The 20,579-nt window shown below is 34.8% G+C and overlaps 2 protein-coding genes across 3 annotated transcripts; one reads left to right on the top strand and one right to left on the bottom strand.

Annotated features, from left to right (window-relative positions):
• The first annotated feature begins 1,534 nt into the window (after positions 1 to 1,534).
• LOC136224024 (magnesium transporter MRS2-11, chloroplastic) lies at positions 1,535 to 13,825 on the top strand. Of its 2 annotated transcripts, XM_066012235.1 has the most exons (14): positions 1,536 to 1,987; positions 2,562 to 2,634; positions 2,823 to 2,893; positions 3,397 to 3,482; positions 3,617 to 3,707; positions 6,215 to 6,283; positions 7,364 to 7,444; positions 7,529 to 7,694; positions 7,808 to 7,853; positions 8,580 to 8,660; positions 9,720 to 9,802; positions 10,798 to 10,841; positions 11,996 to 12,111; positions 13,503 to 13,825. In XM_066012235.1, exons 1-13 carry the CDS (start codon positions 1,628 to 1,630, stop codon positions 12,089 to 12,091), a joined length of 1,347 nt encoding a protein of 448 aa, XP_065868307.1. In that variant the 5' UTR covers positions 1,536 to 1,627; the 3' UTR covers positions 12,092 to 12,111; positions 13,503 to 13,825. The 2 variants fall into 2 exon arrangements, with proteins under 2 accessions (XP_065868308.1, XP_065868307.1); XM_066012236.1 differs by lacking the exon at positions 6,215 to 6,283 and having other exon boundaries at positions 1,535 to 1,987.
• LOC136224023 (uncharacterized) lies at positions 13,682 to 19,886 on the bottom strand. The gene is made up of 5 exons (XM_066012234.1): positions 19,476 to 19,886; positions 16,287 to 17,228; positions 16,090 to 16,137; positions 15,672 to 15,970; positions 13,682 to 13,710 (listed from the first exon to the last, which is right to left on the bottom strand). Exons 1-5 carry the CDS (start codon positions 19,680 to 19,682, stop codon positions 13,692 to 13,694), a joined length of 1,515 nt encoding a protein of 504 aa, XP_065868306.1. The 5' UTR covers positions 19,683 to 19,886; the 3' UTR covers positions 13,682 to 13,691.
• Positions 19,887 to 20,579: the final 693 nt, after the last annotated feature.

The following is a 20,579-nucleotide window of genomic DNA, read 5'->3' on the forward strand; positions in this document are numbered from 1 at the left end:
CTAACATTGGTACTTATTCCTGCAAATCGGCTTTTGAAGCTTTCAGCCCTAACTTGGATATCCCTCCTTATATTTCCTGGAAGAATATTTGGACCTTAAAAGTTCCTTATCGCATTAGGAGCTTCCTGTGACTTAGCGCTAAGAATAGGTTGCTAACTAATGTGGAAAGGAAGAGACGCCATCTAGTTGAGGCTGATACTTGCTGTAGGTGTAAAGTGCAGGCAGAAACCATCTGTCATGTTCTAAGGGATTGTGCGAGGAGTAAAATTGTGTGGGAGAAAGTGATTCCGAGGGAGTTGCTTCCTAACTTCTTTGCCCACTCTGAAAAGGATTGGTTGTTAAATGGTGTGAATGGTTTGTTAATGTCTCAATTGGAGCATGGTACTATCCTCTTTGCCGTTGTCTGCCACTAGCTTTGGAAGTGGAGGAATACTGAGGTGTTTAATGGAAAAGCTATTGTGATTCCTAATTTGCCTGGTTTTTTCTCCAAGAGAGTTAACACTATTATCAATAGCTTCAAAGGGGATTATTTAGCCAGTACTTGCCAGAGTTCTGTGGAGCATCTTTTAGGTTGGAGTAGACCGGGGGAAGGGATTGTGCAATTAAATACCGATGGCTCGTGTCTTGTGGACGACAGAATTGCGACTGGAGGAGTTCTGAGAGATGCTGGGGGCAATTGGGTGTCTGGTTTTTCTCAAAATCTGGGGATGGGCTCTTCCTTTTATGCTGAGCTCTGGGGTATCTTCTCTGGTCTTAGATTAACTATTGACCTGGGGCTTAAAAGACTGCTCGTGGATTCTGACAACCTTGAAGCAGTTAATATGATTGCTAATAACAAAGCTATGTGCTTGAGTAGCCGAAACCTTGTTAAAGAGATCAGAAGATTGTGCTCTTCATTCGATACCATCTCATTTTGTCATGTGTACAAGGAGCAGAATAGGGTGGCTGATCGCCTTGCTGCGGAGGGCCATGGAAGGATGCCGGGAATTTCAACCTTCTCTTCTCCTCCGAACTTCCTTTGTTCGATTCTATCGGATGATCGGGTGGGGGTTAGTTTTCCTAGACTAATCCCGGATTAGGTGTTGATTTTTTCTTTCCCTTTCCTACTAAAAAAATAATTATTGATAATTTTACAAAATCATTTTTTCTCTACGAACTACACACCTAAGTAATATAAAAAAATCAAGAAATTTATTGGCCCAACCCTATATTTATTGAGGCAAAACTGATCCATTGAGGTAATACCTTACTGTTCGGACCACCCTCATTGGCTATCTTTTAAATTTCTTTTTTTTTTTTGAATCACCTCTTTAATCTTTTATGCTAGTACAAAATGAAGTATAGGATTTTCTTTTTACGTCCGGTCTAAAATTCAGAATCAATAAAGAAAGTAAAGTAAACTTGAGGGACCATCGATATAGTTTACCAAAAAATATTCTGAAAACAGTGAAAATTACAAGCAACCAAATCCAAACCACAAATTAACTGTCACTATTTTTAAAATTAAAAGAAAATATAAATCAACGTATGAATTAACGTCTTCCTCTCCCACTCCAAAAAGCTGTGTTCTTCTTTCTATCTCTCTACCAACCTTCAAATTACATGACCAGAAGTACTTACACAGAGAATGAGAGAAATGACTGCTTTATCTTCTCACATTCTTCAATTTCCAGTCCACACTTCTTCTCCAGCGCCTGATTATCTCCTCTTTTTTCCTTCTTTATGGCAATCTGCTTCTCCGATTTCCCTCCAGAATGCCAAGATTCCGCTGGTTCCTATTACGGTAAAGGTATCCCCGAGAGTCCGGTGCTTGACGAAGTCCGCTGAAGAAAATCAGTGGAGCGAATCGGAGAGTTTGGGTTCTGATGGTGGTGATGGTGTAGAAATAAGGGAGGACACCAAAGTTCAGCTTCCGGAGCAGCAGCAGAGAATTTCCGCTCCTTATAGCGATTCTCTTTCGCTTGGTATTCGGGAGCCGGTTTATGAGGTTTGTTTTGCTTTTTCGTTTTTCTGTTTGCATATATGTACTTCTACATTATGTGTTTGTTTTTTTTTTTGTTGAATTTTAGAAGTCAATTGCCTTAATAGTATTAGTATTTGTATGAGTAGGTGTGATCAATCTAGTAATAAATTAGTTGTTTCACTTCTGAGAAAACGTGTACTTAGTTGAATTGAATTGCATTGCATGAATAAGAGGAAAATAAGAGGGGGATAGTAATATAGTATTTGTATGTCTAGGTGTGATCAATCGAGCAATAAATTAGTTGAACTGCATGAATAAGAGGAAGATACGAGGGGCATTGCTTCAGGAAAACGTGCTACTTACTGCTATAGGGAATACTATAATGGCATTTATTATTAGATTCTAGTTAAGCAGTGATGAAGTTATATAAGCTTCAGAGCAGAATTACGAGAGTCAAAAGTTCAATTTGGTTGGAGCTCTTTGTTCTACATCTATCACTTCTTTGAATTTCCAGGGAGAAGTTATTCTGCTTTTCTCTATACTAACTAACATAACTGGGTTTCTTTCATTCATGTGTTGCTTTCATTTCTCTCTCCAGGTTGTTGAAGTCAAATCGAATGGGAAAGTTTCTACTAGGAAAATAAACAGACGCCAATTATTGAAATCAAGTGGTGGGTAAACCATTTCAAGAGAACTGCAGATTATCTATCCACCTTGTAGTATTAATATGCTTGTTGGATTTCTAAAATTTATTATCTGCTGCTTTGTTGTGTTACCACATGCTTCTGTCATTTGTTGATGTTTTGAATTTCAATGAGTTAGTAGATTTTTTTATTTATTTCTTGTATAATGTTGCTAGGCCTTCGTCCAAGAGATATCCGGAGTGTTGATCCATCATTATTTTTGACAAATTCAATGCCTTCATTGCTGGTACTTTCTGCACTCCTCTGGTAGTTTCTATTTTGTTACGAATATCTGGATTTATTTTATGGGATGCCTACTGTTTGGAATGGTTGTTCTAGTTGTGCCCCTTATTCTTAGTGATTGAAAGGTGTTAAATTAGTTTGTGTATAAATATCTATATGTGTCTGGGTGCTCCTATTCTGCCTTTTGCATATCTATGATATTTTTTTCCTTCAGCTATTTAAGAAGCTGTATTATACACATGCTTCTTTTTTTGGTAGCTATTAATCAATTGCATTATGTTTAATGATTCTTTATCTTGATGACATATGCATTTATTTTGTTAATGGAAAGATGGCATGTATATATAATTGAGTAAACGCAAAGTTTGATCACATCCTAAATAATTAGAAAAAGAGAAATTTAAATCAACAACCAATGTCAAATTTGGCAGAATTATAAGAATTATAATTGGTCTGGCACGTCTAGATCAACATTCTTTTATTTGTTATTATCTACTGTTCTTCTAGGTTCGAGAGCATGCTATCTTACTCAATCTGGGATCGTTGCGAGCTATAGCAATGCAGGAATGCGTCCTTATATTTGATTATAACCGGTAATATTTGTCTTCTAAGTACAGGAAGTTATCTCTTCCACTTTCTCTCCATAGTTAAATATTTTTCCATTTACTTATATTGTTTTGGTTTGGACTAACAATAGAAGATGTCTTGCATGTGTTTAACCATTTAGTAAAGGAGGGAAAGCTTTCACAGAAAAGTTGATGCCTCGACTAAATCCCAAAAATATCAATGGAGGGCCATCCATGCCATTTATGCTTGAGGTAAAGTCTGGCATTCTGCAGTTCTAGTTTTACTTGCATGCTGAAACATTAAGATGACAGGAAGGAGCATATAACTGTTTTGATGCTATAATTTGTTAAAAGCTATACTTTTGATGCCGAGAACATGTGGTTGTTGCAATTGCATTTTCCAATTATCAAAACTACAAAAGAATTCTTGTACATAAATTTAGTAATTGTATGGCCGCTTAAAAAATAAATGAGGTATTTAAAATTGATCATCTATACATCATGCGTGGTTGTACAATGGTTGACTGTAAAAAATGCTGAAATGAAGATGTAGCCTTTAAGATGTACTATAGGTGTAGTAAGTTGTCAAGCTGCAAAAGATGCAGAGATCTTAGATTTGTTCCCTCTTTTTTCAAAAAAGAATATTTTGCTTGAAACAAAATGAATCTTATGATTGGTGATTTGTTTGTTATGGTAAATGACATCCTTGATGCATGAGGTTTGGAGAAGTTTCATATTCTCAATGCAGCCTTCTACATCCTCTCTCTCTCTTCTTCCCGAGACATTGCTTCTTACTTGAAGCCATGACCTTCTAATTGCAAAGAAATACTGCTAACCTTGACTTGGGACTCAATTTCTTTTCGGGTCGATATTTTATCTTAAATTATTTCTTGAGAAGTTTTATGAAGAAGTTAAGTCTTAAGATTTCATTTATTCCACATAATGGATAATATTTCTGAACTTTGAAGTTTTTGTATCATGGAAACCAGAACTTCTTTTAGTTAAAAGGAAAAAAGAGACATCTTTCAAGGAATTTTTACCTTTTGTTTATAAAATGCTAGTTCAATTTTCAAGTTTCTGAACCAAATAAGCACATACTCATTATTACGCCCTTAATGTTCACTGGATATAGACATCAACAGTTTGTCACTAGTTATCATTACTTGTAGACCACCTTGATGGACCTTTTTTCTTTTTCCGTATGTGTTGTCTGGTCTCCTCTCTCTTGAACAATTGAAAAATTGTGATACCATTTGAAGCCAAACTACCTCACTGTTGCAAAATTAACTTTTTTGTATTCTAAAACTTAAAATATAATTTTCAGTTATATAGAATTACGACCAAACTTTAACAATTAATTATGTTTCCTAATTATGGAAAACTTTTGACTAGGTAGAAGGTACTTCGTGTAAAACATATGGAGCCAGCTGTTTTGATTATAGAACAATTTGGCTTTGGAAGATAAAGAGCTTGCAACATGCCGGACTAGTTTTCTACATGACAAAAAATAGATTATTCTAAGATGTGGAGTCCCTGAGCTAGAATTAAGTTTCTGCAGCGTGCTCTCCTCCCATTTTTCCCTTTTATGCCTGCAACTATTTTATGTTTTAGTTAACTTTATTCACCTTAAATTTACCCGTTTATGCACAATATTATGTCCATGCAGAAGCTTGTAGGCAAACCTTCATGGATGAACTCTCTCTGAGTAAGCACATGTTCTGCACATAGTTAAACTTGCACGTAATGTTTCTTTGCATGCACATGTACACATGGATGGAGAGGATGAGTACACGGTACACCTCTAAGGAGTAGACTTCTAGAGATTGAAACTGAAGAGCATGGTCTGATTTGGCAGAAAGGAGTTTGTTTCTAATTGTTCACTTCACCCACTAATTAATGTTTATAGCTTTTGTATTTTGTCAGCATTTTCTGTCTTGCTTGTAGTCTGAGTTTTAACTCATATTATGTTCCTCTTGCGCTCTTGTTTGTAAAAGTTGATGTTGTGGATAAGTAGCTACTATGATGGCCTTGGTAGAAATTGTTTACTGGAAAATGGAAGCTTAAAGTTGTTGTTGCGTTTGATGATAGAGAATATGCTACTAAGGCATAAAGGGTAATATGGGAATTAAGGGAAATGTGATTTGAGGCATAGTGAGAGTTAGTTATAGGAGAGAGAGTGTTCTGCTTAGCTCATGGCAGCCAAACAGAAATTACTCAAATATTCAATTCCCCCCTTCCTTCTAACCCTAGCCCTCTATATATACTCCCAAAAGCTTTCTCTCTCCTGTAACTAACTTCCACAACCCTCCAAATCACCTGTTTCCTATTTCCCATATTACCCTCTATATTTCCCTTTATGCCTATTAGCATATTCCCTATCATAGTGAGAGTTAGTTATAGGAGAGAGAGTGTTCTGGTTAGTACATATAGAGGTGTAGAGGGATGAGGGGATTATGAAAGAATTATGTTAGTAAGCACCATTTCTGTGTTTGGCTCTGTTCTTTGAGCAGAGATTGAAGTTCATCTTCCTGTGGAGCTTGAGGTCATTCTCAGCTCATTTTATCTTTCTGTCTTTGTATTTCTGTTTCTGTTCATCCATTTTAGTGTTGAAGAATATCAATTCAATCCTATATTTCCTATTTCTTCTGTGCTCTATTTTCTGTTTCTATCATTTGATTTTTTTATACTGGTTCTTCATGGCATATTGAATTGCTTAATGTTTTTTTTTTTACCATCTCGCATTCTGATGACCTTTTCAGGTTGTTGAAGCAGCATTGCTGTCACGAGTACAGCGTTTGGAGCAGAGGCTAATGGCTGTTGAACCCCGTGTGAGTATGGGAATATAGCCCAGTATATTTTAAAAAAAAATTATCCTCAATTATTGTCTATGGAGGCAAACTCTAGAATCTAGAGGCTTTAAGTTGAGTCGAAGTAAGACAGAATATTTGGAGTGTAAGTTTAGCGGCCGTAGGAGTAGGGAGGCAGGGACAATCATCCTAGATGGGAGAGTTGTTCAGGCCTCGGATTGCTTCCGGTATTTAGGATCTATTATCCAAACGGATGGAGAAGTAGATGGAGATGTTGCTCATAGGATTAAAGCTGGTTGGTCGAAGTGGAAGAGTGCTACGGGTTTCCTTTGTGATCCCGGCATGCCTAATAGATTGAAGGGAAAATTCTACCGGACGGCAATTAGACCAGCATTGTTATATGGTACGGAGTGTTGGGCAGTGAAACACTGCCACATCCATAAGATGTCGGTGGCGGAGATGCGTATGTTGAGATGGATGTGTGGTCACACGAGAAAGGACCGGGTGCGTAATGAAATAATTAGGACAAAAGTAGGGGTCACATCTATTGAGAATAAAATGAGAGAAAACCGACTAAGGTGGTTTGGCCATGTGAGACGTAGAGCGCTTGATGCGCCGGTTAGGAGAACCGAAGAGTGGCAAAGGGATGTAGTGGTGAGGGGTAGGGGAAGACCTAAGCAAACTTGGAGGAGGGTGATCGAGAGTGATATGAGTTTATTGGGAATTGAGGAAAATATGGTAGTGGATAGGACGGAGTGGAGGGAGCGAATCTGTGTCGCTGACACGACTTGATTTTCACGGTTTTATATGATGGTTCATGTTAGCCGACCCCGAATCATTTCGGGACTAAGGCTTTGTTGTTGTTGTTGTTGTTATTGTCTATGGACATGTAGTTTCTAAACTATACTCTAGACTCTAGTCGCACATCCTTGAGCTGCAAATCATGAGAACTTCAGGGATTGCTCAATGTATTGATTTTGTGATGGATTGAAATCCTTGAAATGATGTTTTATTTTATTGTAAGCCGTTCTTTGTGAATTCTAGATTATGGGCTTCCTCAAATATTCGATCATTATGATTATTCTTTGCTGTTTGTTTCAGGTTGAAGCTCTTCTGGAGGTTTTACCTAACAGATTAACTGCTGACATATTGGAGGAACTACGTAACAGCAAACAAGCCTTGGTATTGCTTGTCTAGTTGGAAAAATGCAAGTATCATGTTATTGGAATGGTTTCTGAGTCTTACTCTTTCCCTTGCATATGAAAGGTTGAATTAGGTTCAAGGGCAGGAGCTCTTAGACAAATGCTGCTTGATCTTTTGGAGGACCCTCATGAAATACGTCGTATATGTATAATGGGAAGAAACTGTACTCTTGGAAAGTTAAATGGTGATGTGGAATGCTCTGTTCCCTTAGAAAAACAGATCGCTGAAGGTAATCCATGTTAGAGAGTTTTTATCCTAGATTCTGCAGTATAACATTTTAATGTGAAATGTACATATAATTGGATCCATGTTTCTTACGGATGATGCTTCTGCATTTTGCAGAGGAGGAGGAAGAAATTGAAATGCTTTTGGAAAATTATCTTCAAAGGTCTTTTCATTCTTCTAGTGCTTTCAGATCAATAACATTTGTGATCTACACTTGTTATGCTTTCTGTTTTCTGATGCAATTTAGATTTGCTTTGATAATTCATCTCTCTGATTTTCTTATCATGAGATAAAGTCAAGTGCCAAGCTATCAAGATTCAAGATCGAGTAGGAGTGCTCTTAAATCTAAATTGCAATATATATAGAAAAAAAGACAATTGTAAACAAAGGCCTAACTCACTCCAAAAGGTACCTTGAAGGGTTAGGATTGCCTTGCATATTTAAGGAGCTATATAGCTTCCCAATTTAGCAATGTGGGATGTTTAACAATAATGAAATAGCAGAGAAAGAGAAACAATTAGTAATTTTGTCACATTGGTCTTAAAGATTTTTCGCATCCTGATTTAGGAGTGTGTCATGTCTAGAAATTTTATTTTGAAGTCTTGGTCATGGTAAATAAGGTGAGGCTTAATGATTAGAAGACCATGAAAATATGTTGATCGTAATTGTACAGAAAACTAAAGATGGGTTGGGAAAGTAATTTTTGCTTTCATTTTTCTTCAACTTCAAATCAGAAAAGCTTTGAGGAATTTTTGTCCATAAAAACGAATATTGAAATGATTTAAGGTGTTTAAAGAAGCTTCTAATAAGCTATTGTGCATTGAGAATTAACATCTAGTATTTGCTTGTTACCATTCTGCAATCAAGCGTCATCTTATTTTTTTTGCAGATCTGAATCATGTCATGGTCAGGCAGAACGACTTCTTGATTCTGCAAAGGAAATGGAGGATTCAATTTCTGTTAATTTAAGGTCTAACTCTAGTTTCTATAACTTTTTGCCTTTCTTAACACTAGAACTTCTATAATAACTATTGGTTGTACATTCTAAATATATGGCTACTTATTTTGCAATCAGTTGTCTTGCGTCATCCTCAGATACTAGTAAATGCAAATGAGGCCCCAGCATTGCCATTCTCAAGGAACCTGACTTGGCTTATCTTTTGGTATTATAATAGTTATTGAAAATGATAATTGCTGCAAGAAAACCTATGTTGCACAGAACTTTGATTTTAAAGTGTTTCATGTTTTCGAAATGTTTCAGGTCATGTTTCCGTAATTTAAAAATTGAAAACTCGTTTCTTAGAATTTGGAAACACATTTTCTAGGATGTATGTGTTTTTAGAAGGGGATCAATGCTTATCACATTGTTAAGTACTCTCTCCGTTTCAAAATATGTATAAAGGGCGGCCCGGTCGCATTACGCGTCCCCGCTGAGCGAGGGTCCGGGGAGGGGTCCCACCACAAGGGTGTATTGGGGGCAAGCCTTCCCTTGCCAATTTAATTGGCAAGAGGCCGCTCCTAAGACTCGAACCCGTGACCTCTGGTCACACGGCAACAACGTTTTACCGTTGCGCCAAGGCTCGCCCTCTTCCTTTTCCATGTATATAAGAAAAAAAACACATTTGTCAAGTATAAATAACATATCCTATTTGTATAGATCTACGTGTCAATTAAAAGTTGGTCATACCCATGCCAAAAGGCTTCATGGTGAACAATTTCTATCAAACTCATATGCAATTTAATTTAATTTTATTTTTCAGTTTAAATGTTTCCAACTGATTGAAGATGAGAATAACTGCAATTAAAACTACAAGCTGTGTCTTAACGTTTCACTAGTAAATATGACTCGTGGATCAAATTTATATCTAGTTTTTGCTTGTTTTGAATTAAAATCTAGAACTGTGGTTAGTCCTAATGTACAGCCTTATCTGCACCATTCTTGGAGAAGTTTGGAGAAGAAGGAATATGATCGGTAATTTATTCTTATGTGCTCCTCCATGTCTCTGAAATTCTATTTTCTCTTTTGCAGCTCTCGGAGACTTGAAGTGAGCAGAGTGGAATTACTTCTCCAAGTTGGCACATTTTGTGTGGCAGTTGGTGCTCTAGTGGCAGGTGTTTTTTATTTTTCTTCTCTTTTTTCACTAGTTGTGAAGTTAATGTTTCTATTTAGAACTTCATATTGCATGTGGACATCCTATGGCGGCCTTTAGATTTGATCATTATTCCAATGCCATTTTGGGAAACTGTTGAAATGGATATTTTATACTTCCTAAAACCCTCAAGAATGGTAGAAGTAATAAGTTGGAAAATAACATTTTGAGGTCTTTGGTTTTTTGAATTTTGTTGATTAAGCCCTTGATCTTTCAATTTGACATATTGAACCCTTGATAAATTATATTACATACTTTAAGCTCTTGGTGACTAGGGAAGTTAGCTTTGAACATAAAAGTCGGTTAACGGAGCGTTATTCATTCATCTACATTCGAAAATTGCATGTTCAATAGTTCGAAATTACTTTTTTTTTTTTTTTTTATGCCTGATGTTGCAATGAAGATTTTTTAAAAACCTTATTTTGATAAAAAAAATACAACTTCAACGCAGATAAAATGAGTAAAGCTCTTTTAATAGAATTGGATGCTCACATGTAATGAATTTGGAAAGCAAAGGCCTAATGTGTACTTTTGTAATTGATCATGAGCTCAATGTGTCAAATTGCAAGATCATGCACCGAATCAATAAAAATGGAAAAGATCAAGGGCTTTAAAATGTTATTTTCCTATTAAGTTTTTGTATTAGTTACAGCCTGGCACTTTCCTGATATGGAGATGACAACTACTTTGGCAATAAGCACAGTGAACTCGTGGAGTGCATATAATATATCCATTTTCTATGGAGTGATATTATTGCTTTTGCAGCTAAGAATTCTGAAATGATCACATTACTGAAGATAAACTGAAAACTGTAACCTGACTAAGTTGCAAAAACAGTTATGATGAATGATGTCAAATATGACTCATGAAATGTTGAAATATTCCTACCCGTTACAGATGAAGTATTGCTATTTTTCTAGCTGTTTGCTTATGTAAAGAATTGTTTCCTTGTTGCAGGTATATTTGGCATGAATTTGAAGTCCTATCTTGAAGAGCATGTGGTATGTTAATCCAAAAGTTTAGACATCATTATGCTATTTTTTTTCTTTTTGGCTCTAATTCATTCCTAGCCCTCTAAACTTTGTTCAAAAAAGTTTAATGACCCGTCTAACTTTGTAAACTGTCGATTATTAGCTCTTTGAAATTGCTTAAAGTGACATGAATAACCTTCCGGTAGAGTAAGTGTTTTCAAAAGTTGGGACATCATTATACTCCCTCCATTTCAAAATAATTGTCACATTTTGAAAAAAATTCTTATTTCATATTATTTGTCAGTTTAGTTTCCAAAGCAATTTTATCCAATTTTACCCTTACTAATGTGTTTAATATTAATCGTATTTTTTTTGTCATTTTAAGTTTTCAATGTATGAAGAGTGATTCAATTTAATAATTGACAAAAAAAAATTTGAGGATTATTAACAAAGAGAGTTAAAAGGGTATTTTAGTCTATCTTCTATAAATTTAATACAAATCAATCATTTTCTTATTTGGTCAAATGTTACAATTATTTTGAAATAGAGGGAGTACTATTTTGTTTCCTTTCTGGGTCTAATACATCGTAGCCCTCTAAATTTGTCCAAAAAAGTCTAATGGCCTCTCTAATTTTGAAAAAGACTAATTAGCCCCTTGAAATTGTTTAAAGTGACATGAATAACATCCAAGTCTTTCATGGCATAACAAATAGAGATTTGGATAAGTTAAAGCGCGTATCACTTTAAGCAGTATGGAATACATGACTTTTACATTGAAGGGTCAATTTTACATTTGTGCATATAATTTTTCTTTCCACGGTATCTTGACACCCCCAACCCAAATCTTTTGGAGACAGGGGGCGGCGGGTGCCCCCAAGCTTCCCCTGTCTCCGTTTCTGGCTTTAAGTAAATTCAAAGGTCCAAGAGGTTTTAAGTACGTTGAGGAGGTCAATAAGCCAATTTAAACAAGTTTAACGAGTTAATAGGTTGTTCTCAAAGTTCGAAGTAAGTTTAGAGAGTTAATAGGTTACTTAAAGCAAGTTTAAGGAGAATTAATTAGTCGTTTTCAAAGTTCGGGGATAATCAGTTTTTATAGCCAACTTGGAAGGTTTCTGTATATGCATTCCTTTCTTTCTGTGTTCTCCACTGAAATATATGCATAGTATATAACCTTTTCTTTGCAGTTTGCGTTTTGGCTGACAACAGGTGGTATAATTTTTGGCGCTGCGGTGGCATTCTTTCTGATGTATTCTTATCTCAGAGTTAGGAAAATTCTGTAACTCGGCAATTTTTAAGTTTGGTAAGTCCATTTTTGCCTGGCAAATTTGCAACTCTACTAATAAAAGATTACCTAACCAGTAGGCTTGTCAATGAGGCAAATAGCATCTATAGCTATTGGGTTCCGCTCTATTAAGATCAGGGAATTCAATTCATTTCTATAAGGTTGGATACGGAAAAAAGTAATACCGTTCTCTGGAATAGATCGAGGACGGTAATAGTTATTTCCACTTCTTAGGAATTCCCTACCCCAATACCGGTAGGGATAATATATTAAACTTCAGTTACTTGATATTGGTATCTTTAATCATATACTAAGTTAAATCAATGAAGAACTATAAATTCAATCCAAATGTTGTATGAACTCTAATAAGATGCCAAAAAAAAACCCCCCCAAAAAAATAATTAATGTTAAGAAAGTAGTCTTCTAACTTGTTGTAATCCTATAATTTTCACTTTTCTTTCTATTGTTAATTAATTGTATTTTATACTATGTTTTATGTAATATTAAGGGCAAAGGGTAAAGTTTCTTTCAAAAAATAAGGGTAAAGTGTAAAGTTTAAAAAAACTTGTGTTTTACCTGATTTGCAAACTCAATTTTTCTTGGTTTGTGCAATTTACAGATAAAGGATCCGTGAGTCAAATTTTTGATCAAAAAGTACTTATTTTGTTAATTTATAAATACAGTCCTTGTATATGGAATAATTTGCAAAGTCAATTTTTTTATTGTTTCAAATAGCGCACTTTTACGTAAATAGTCACAAACAATTTTTAATGAAATGTCTTGAGTTTACAAACTGCATAAACTAGAGACTAGTATTTACAAGTTTTTAAACCCACGAGACTATGTTTACAAATTAGTAGAAAGTATTAATGAAACAGGGAAGGGATTCTCAATGAGGATCCCCATACCCATTGGGTTAAGGTTAAGGATTCCATTTTTCTTACCGAGGTGGAAATGGCAACCTTCCATTAATGACAGGAATGTAGATAAAATAGCCGGTCTCATCCTCAACCCGCTCCATGGATAAGTCTACTCATGAACTTAAGTGCATTGACTCCTTTGAGTTTTTTTTTTTTTTTCCTTTTTTCAGATTTCTTGGTGACAGATATCTATAATCGAGTTCGAAGGTCTTAAGTGTCAAAAAGTTCACTTCGAAAGTCTTAAGTGTCAAAACAGATTGGTGCATATTATAATCATGGTATATGGTTTATATGTTCCATATGATTACATATCATGTAAATCATGTCATATAAATCATATCAAACGGATTGTCTGTAAATTATGTAACCCATCACAGAAATTGACAATTCTGCAAGTTCTAGAAAAGCTTTACTACATCTACATGAAGTCCTTAAACCTTGAAATTCAATTTAAACATCCTTCTAATACTTCAAATATGTATGTCACAGGTGTTTCAAAGGTTAAGCATTGATTGGCCATATAATTTTGATTCACAGCAGATTGCGTTTTAGGAAGTATTTAGTCAAATTCTCACATAAGCCGAATCGTCACATATTTGTTCAACCCCCATCTGTAAGAAAGAACTTCCGAGCGCTGGCATGTGATCAACAGAATTGCAGCAATGGAACCAGAGTTCTTCAGCTGTAATACAGCATCCTGCAATTAAAAGCATCTTGTATGCCTTAGTTTTTTTTTTTTTATTATTATATATAATTAATTGGAAACAGTTTTCCAATTACATGTTAATGTGAATCCATTAATTTATCAGTCCCATTATTTTTACCTAACATACTGTTTGCTTCATGTTCTACGTTGTCGTTGTTAATCATTTCATCCTTTTGTTTAGTTTTTTAGATTTTTAATCAAACATATCTTAGCTTTCAAGACAGTCATAATACGATACAAAATGATTTTATGCTAAATATAACGGTTAAAAATCTAAAAAAAAAAAAAAAAAGACAATAACCAAATAGTTAATATTGTTGACAAAAAAAAATATGGACCTTATTAATGTGCTTTCAAAATAGGACTAAACAGTGTGTGTTATGTAATTTTTTTTTTTTTGAAACTGTGTGTGTTATGTAATTATTTACCCTTTAACTTTATGGAACAATGCTACAGAAAAAGAAATTATGCCGATACAATAATCTTTTACCGATCGAATGATTGATAATCATAATAACATAATTTATCCCATTACTAAGTATGAACATATTAGGGATAATGACTAAATTTGATCTAAGTGCAAATTTAGTTCTAACAAATGAAATGGTGCAATTCTAGCAGTTTCAATTTATTGAGAAACTTGTTCAGAAGGTCTTAACTGTATACCTAAAATTCATTTTGCTTGAAAATGTTAGGATACATATCAAAGACTGAAATTAAACCACCAATATACAACTTTCCACTTCCCAAGATTGAACTGCACATTTGCATAGAAATTCCGTTTGATTTAACTGCTGTTTGTTATTTGAAAAAAGCGGAGATTTCCTGCTTTTGTAAAAAAAAGCTACTTGCAAACATGATGTCTCTAACCAAACGCCTAAAACTCTCATTTTTAATATGAAAAAGTAAACATGAGAAAAGGAGTAAACAAACACCCCGCCAATATACAACTTTCCGAGACTAAAATACATGCCACCAACTTCGTAACTTAACCATAATCATCATCAGAATGGTTTTAATCATAATCATCAGAATGCAGAAACCGGTCAATACTACAGGATTGGATCTCTCAAAGAGAAGATTAACAAACCATTACTTGTCATGAATATCATAACCCAAACTATGACTCTATCCTTCCATTGTTGCATCTAAGCTAAGCAAATAGTAAAATTTCAAAAGTAACAAGGTATAAACTCTGCCAATCAAAAGCAATTTTATCATTAACATCTAAAATGGTGCCTTATGATGGCAAGTTAGGTCAATTTCAACATCATTAATGAAATTGTCTACTTAGTCATGAATTTTATTATCTTCACTACACATGTGCATCATATTATCACTCGTCATTAATAGATCGCAGAGTATGCATATGAAAAAAACAAAAACAAAAATTGTCTCGTGCTCTACACGTATAAGACAAAAAAAATTAAAATATTTCGGTGAGTTTAAGAATATAAACATCCAAATATAATCTGAAATTACAAAAAACTTAAAAAAAAAAAGAATCAATTGATATACAACTAGTACAAAACAGGAGAACTGAATATTTGTGTTTTTCAATCATGTCTGGACTTGGCCACCTTGCCAACTTTAGCGGTAAAATTGCACTTTTAGACTTTAAGGGTAAAATGTATCGCACTTTTAGATTTAAGGGTAAAATGTTCGCATCAACTTTAGGAGTAAAATTGCACTTTTAGACTTTAAGGGTAAAATGTATCGCACTTTTAGACTTTAAGGGTAAAATGTTCGCATCAACTTTAGGAGTAAAATTGCACTTTTAGACTTTAAGGGTAAAATGCATCGCACTTTTAGACTTTAAGGGTAAATTGTTCTTGGATGCGAAAGTTATTTTGTATCTATCCCATTTCAAAATAAAGGCAATATGAAGTAAAGGCTTCCATGAGAATTTATAAGTTCCAGTTTGAAGAGTTTAAGTATTTTGCGAAGTTCACCTTTCGTCTCTCTCCTCCTCAGGATCCTGTTGAACAGGAGATATGGAAGGTTCAAGCGCACAAGGGGCTGGTACAGTAAGCCATTGATGATTAAGGCACTCAGCTGCTGTTGGTCTCCTTTCGGGTACGAAATCGAGCATCGGCAGAAGGAAGTCAGCCATGTCAGTTGCATCTTGCTCACTGAATTTATACTTCTCTATGAGTACCTTGTCAAGAGGCCAGAAACGCAGCCGACGGATGTGCTTCAAGTCTCCATGCTTATTGAAGAAGTCCCGCGAATAGCGACCGCTAGATGCAATCTGGGAGATTGAGAAACTCTGTTAAAGCCTATAATTTTACCTTGGTTATATGCAATTTCTGTGAAACAACAGTATAAGAAATGACATAGTCGAAAAAAGTTAACTTGGATCGGTCTTACCTTACTTGGTATCCTGCCAATAAGCTCCATCATCAATGCCAAGTGATCCTGTAATCAATAACAGTTGTTAAGAGCTGCAGTTGAATCACAAAATCGGATTATTCAATGGATTATCGTTCACCGAAACAATCTTCTACTTCTATTCATGAATACAAGTTATAATGAAGTACATTGCAAAAATTAACACCAGCAAATACCTCATCCCGGTTATATCTGTCACCACTTTGAGGATCAAAGAGGAGGTCACCAGTTACGAGCTCGAAGCAAATACAAGCTAAGGACCAGATATCGGCTGGAGTCGAGTATTTGGATCCAAGTATAACCTCTGGACACCTATACTGTCTTGTCTGGATATCACTTGTAAATTGTTTGTGCGTCCAACAAGCATTTCCAAAATCGACCAATTTGCACTTCGGTTCAACTGCATCTAACAGCTTCCACCTTGTGGAACAACTGCTACTTCTACGATCACGTTTTTCTTCATGTCCATCCTTTTCTTCATCCCTTGTTGATTCATCAACAGAATATTTAGCTGATTTTGTATCGCCATTAGAACCTTCAGCAGGGAGAAGTGTTTCGGTATCTCCATTGTTTTCCTCGGAAGCTTCGTCCCCTGCAGAACTCGGAGCTGCTTTCTTAGTTTTCTTTCGAATTTTCTTTTTCTGATTCTTAGTTAGATTCTCACTGTATTTAGAAGCAGCTGATTCCGCAAAAACTTTTTTCTGGCTAGTTGGGAGGATTACAGGAGCACCTGATCTCCGAGGGTCTTTAGACGGATCAATCGTTGACAAGAGCAAAATATTTTCCGGCTTCAAATCAGTATGAATAATCGAAAGCTGGCGATGCAAGTAATCCAAGCCCGTCAAAATATGAAAACATAACTCTTTAACCATATGTAAAGGAAGCCCTTGATGATCATTATACTTAATGAGGCTCAAGAGATTATCCCCCAAGAACTCAAACACCATACACACATGATTTCCGTTCGGCCCCAAATGCTTAAAATTATCCAACAGCTTTACAACACATTTCTTATTTTCCGGGTCTCCATCAGCTATCTGTTTGAGTAGCTTTATCTCATCCATTGCCGCCTCGGTGTATCGTTGAGAACTCTTTTGAACTTTCAGAGCTACATAACGCTACAAACAAAGAATTTCTCATGCTGTTAAGTGGTTAAACATTTGAAATTAATGTAGTTGCTAACACAATTATAAGAGAATCTGAAGACCGAAAATCTACAACGAATCCGAAATGGACAGTAAAATTTTATTTCTAAAACATAATTAACTTTGACTGATAATAGGAAATTCGACATGCAATAACAAGAGATTTAAGTGGTTCGACTATTTTTGCCTAACACAATAGTAAGGAATTCTCATTCTTTACCCAAGTCCCTAACTCTCAAATCCCATGAGACCCGGTTACAACCGAAGCTCAAACATATGCACATATCAAAAGCATAAGCTCCAAAATTCTCAGCACAAAAAAAGGCCTAAAAGTATAATATTTTTCTAAACAGGATTCACTTAAAGAGGAAGTTTCAATTCTTATTCTAATTATGAAAACCAAAATAAATAGGAATAAGGTACCAAAAATACCCCTAACGTTGGCAGCCAAGAGGAATTTTACCCCTAACGTCCGAAAGGGTGCGATTTTACAAACAGAGTACTGATCACAAAAAAAGAACAATAAGAAAACAAGTAGAGACAAATATTAATGTTTTTAGTTCTTTCCTTTTGCCAAGAAACTTCAATCCACAGAAGAAAGCCTTTCCGTCTCATTTTAAAAGAAAAGAAAACCTTTTGACTGAACTTGCAATTACAGCAAAGCTCTTTGTTTGTCGGAAAATATTGGCCAAGGGAAATTTTTTGTGTTGGAAAATAAAATATTTTCCGGTGTTTGGCTACAACACTGAAAAACGAGAAGAAATGGTGGGTGGCTACTATTTTAAAAAAGAATAGGAAGGAATGAAGTAGAATTCCAAAAGCTTAGAAAAATGTTTAACTATTTTCAAAAGGGTAAAACATTTTACTCTTTACTCATAAATTTTCCTATCGACTAACTTAAAATTTTCCGTTGACTTATTTTCCTAAGCAAACAAACACTGAAAAATCAGGAAAATCTTTACTGCACAATATTTTCCGGCAAACAAACGAGTTCTAAGAAACAAAACATCGAAATATTTGAAATGATGCACAATCATATAGGCTTTGGAATTGATAACCCCCTAAAGGTTTTGTTACAGAAACAGCTCATAGCACATGAAAACGACTCTTCAGTAGCATTTCGTACCCATTTCTGTTTGAATGCTATGTTTTAGAAATAAAGTTTTCCCGGTATCAGTGTCCCTGTATGTTTCCGTTGAATAGCATTAGCATATATCAAATACATAATCATTTCTCTCTTTCCCCTCAATCTACAATCTTGAAAACAAAATGTTTGATGTTCAACCCTCCTGCTTCATCTTCCTAATCTTTTTCTCAGCAATCAAACACACAAAAAGAACAAGTAGAGACTAATGTTGCACGAAAACTTCGCTTCATTGTTTCATATCTGTTTTATGAAACGGAAACTCCAGGAAACCAATACGACATGTTTCCGAACACGTTTCCGTAAATACTAAAAATAGGAAACATGTTTTGGGATCAGGAAACCATTTCCCAATCCAATTCCAATTCCAACTATGATTCTAGCTAATTGAAACTTCCTCTTTACCTAGAACTTCTTAATTTATGATAATTTTTATTTCACAATTTCTAATGATTTCTATCTTATGCTCAGTAGAGTATAAATACCAATTTTTTTTTATTATTATACATTTAATCTTTATATATATGTCCCTATATTTTTAATATTTACAAGATCCACACGTTTAAGTTTCCTATAGAAATATTGTTTCCTAGTATCCGTTTCCGTTTCCCTGCAACATAGAGGCATTTCTTTCTTTACCCTCAATCTACAATCTCGAAAACAAAATGTTTAAAGTCCAATCCCCCCTTTCTTCATATTCCTAATCTTTTTCTCAGCAAGCAAACACAAAAAGTAACAAGTAGAGACATTATTTTCTTTGCCCTCGATCTACAATGTTGAACACAAAATGTTTGATTTTCAACCCCCCTGCTTCATATTCCCAATCTCTTTTCTCAGCAACCAAACACAAAAAAGAATAAGTAGAGACATTTCTTTCTTTACCCTCAATCTACAATATTGAAAAGAAAATGTTTGATGTTCAATCTCCCCTTCTTCCTATTCCTAATCGTTTTCTCAGCAACCAAACACAAAAAATCAAACCAAAAAAGAACAAGTAAAGCCAAATATTCCCGTTTTTAGTTCGTTCCTTTTCTATAATTTTGAAAGAAAACAAACAAAAAAACGAAATTACATACCGATTCTTGACCTTGAGTGTCCCAAGCGAGCCAAACAGTAGAGAAATGACCCCAACCAAGTTTGCTCTGCACCACATAACGCCCATTTTTGAATCTATCCCCAATTCGCACCACATGGTATCCTCCTCTCCTATAACCCTCAGTTCCTTCATCCTCGGATGAGTAATCACTCGCCTCTGAATGGTTTCCGTTCCTATCTTTCGCCATTTCAGAATTAACTAAAATAGATTGAAAATTTGCCACCAAATTAGATCAAAGGGTAGTTTCTTGAACGAGCTAAGAATCGGAGAGATTGGGATTTTGGATATTAGAGGGAGAGGGTGTTATGGTTTAGGGTTTTTGAGAGCTATAGACATTAGGCGGCAAAAACCATAGCTCATTCTTCAATTTACCCATAGCTAGTAAATGTAATTTGAACTAAGGGACAGATTAAATTCAGTCCAAATTAAAGTTGACCAACTCAGTTTTGAAATTACTAATATTTGAAAAATGAAATTTCAATATCTAAAACTTTACCACATGTAGGTTAATTTATCACATATTGTTAATTTAAAGATTGAGTTAATAATAAAATTTTGATTTGTGCTGAATTAAGCAACTAATGTTTGCTATTTTCTGTCACCGTTTGTTGTTTACTGTTTGAAAATACTGCTTTTTGAAAAACCGGAGATTCTCTGTTTTTTATAAAAAGTTATTTTTCAGCTACAAAAGACAAACATAAGGTTCTAATCAAATACATAAAACTCTAATTTTCAAAATGAAAAGACAAACATGATGACAAAAAACAGCAACCAAACACCACCTAAATCTATTTATCAATTTTAATGATGAAATTGACCTTTTATTCTAATTAATTTAGTCCAAATTAAAATCTATTTTGATAAACTTTTGCATATTAATTTAAATATAATCAATTTTCCTTATATAAATTGATGAAATTTGGATTAATTTGTCAAATTTTATTATTAAGTGTATCCCTAAAAATCTATTTAGATTCAATTGGCGATATTTTCGGAATATTCATGTTTTAACCTTGGCTTTTACGAGTGATTGTGCAGACATGTCAGTGAATTAATTCCCATTTGATTTTTAATATAAATTATG

Source organism: Euphorbia lathyris, chromosome 3, assembly GCF_963576675.1.
Source record: "Euphorbia lathyris chromosome 3, ddEupLath1.1, whole genome shotgun sequence".
Lineage (NCBI taxonomy): Eukaryota > Viridiplantae > Streptophyta > Magnoliopsida > Malpighiales > Euphorbiaceae > Euphorbia > Euphorbia lathyris.

Excerpts from the sequence above, each read along its gene's own strand:
- LOC136224024 (XM_066012235.1), top strand. The coding sequence starts at position 1,628 with ATGAGAGAAATGACTGCTTTATCTTCTCACATTCTTCAATTTCCAGTC. Across the intron at positions 2,635-2,822 it reads CCAATTATTGAAATCAAGTG|GCCTTCGTCCAAGAGATATC; the intron begins GTGGGTAAACCA and ends TAATGTTGCTAG. Across the intron at positions 2,894-3,396 it reads ATTCAATGCCTTCATTGCTG|GTTCGAGAGCATGCTATCTT; the intron begins GTACTTTCTGCA and ends CTGTTCTTCTAG.
- LOC136224023 (XM_066012234.1), bottom strand. The coding sequence starts at position 19,682 with ATGGCGAAAGATAGGAACGGAAACCATTCAGAGGCGAGTGATTACTCA. Across the intron at positions 16,138-16,286 it reads ACAGATATAACCGGGATGAG|GATCACTTGGCATTGATGAT; the intron begins GTATTTGCTGGT and ends TATTGATTACAG. Across the intron at positions 15,971-16,089 it reads TTGGCAGGATACCAAGTAAG|ATTGCATCTAGCGGTCGCTA; the intron begins GTAAGACCGATC and ends TCAATCTCCCAG.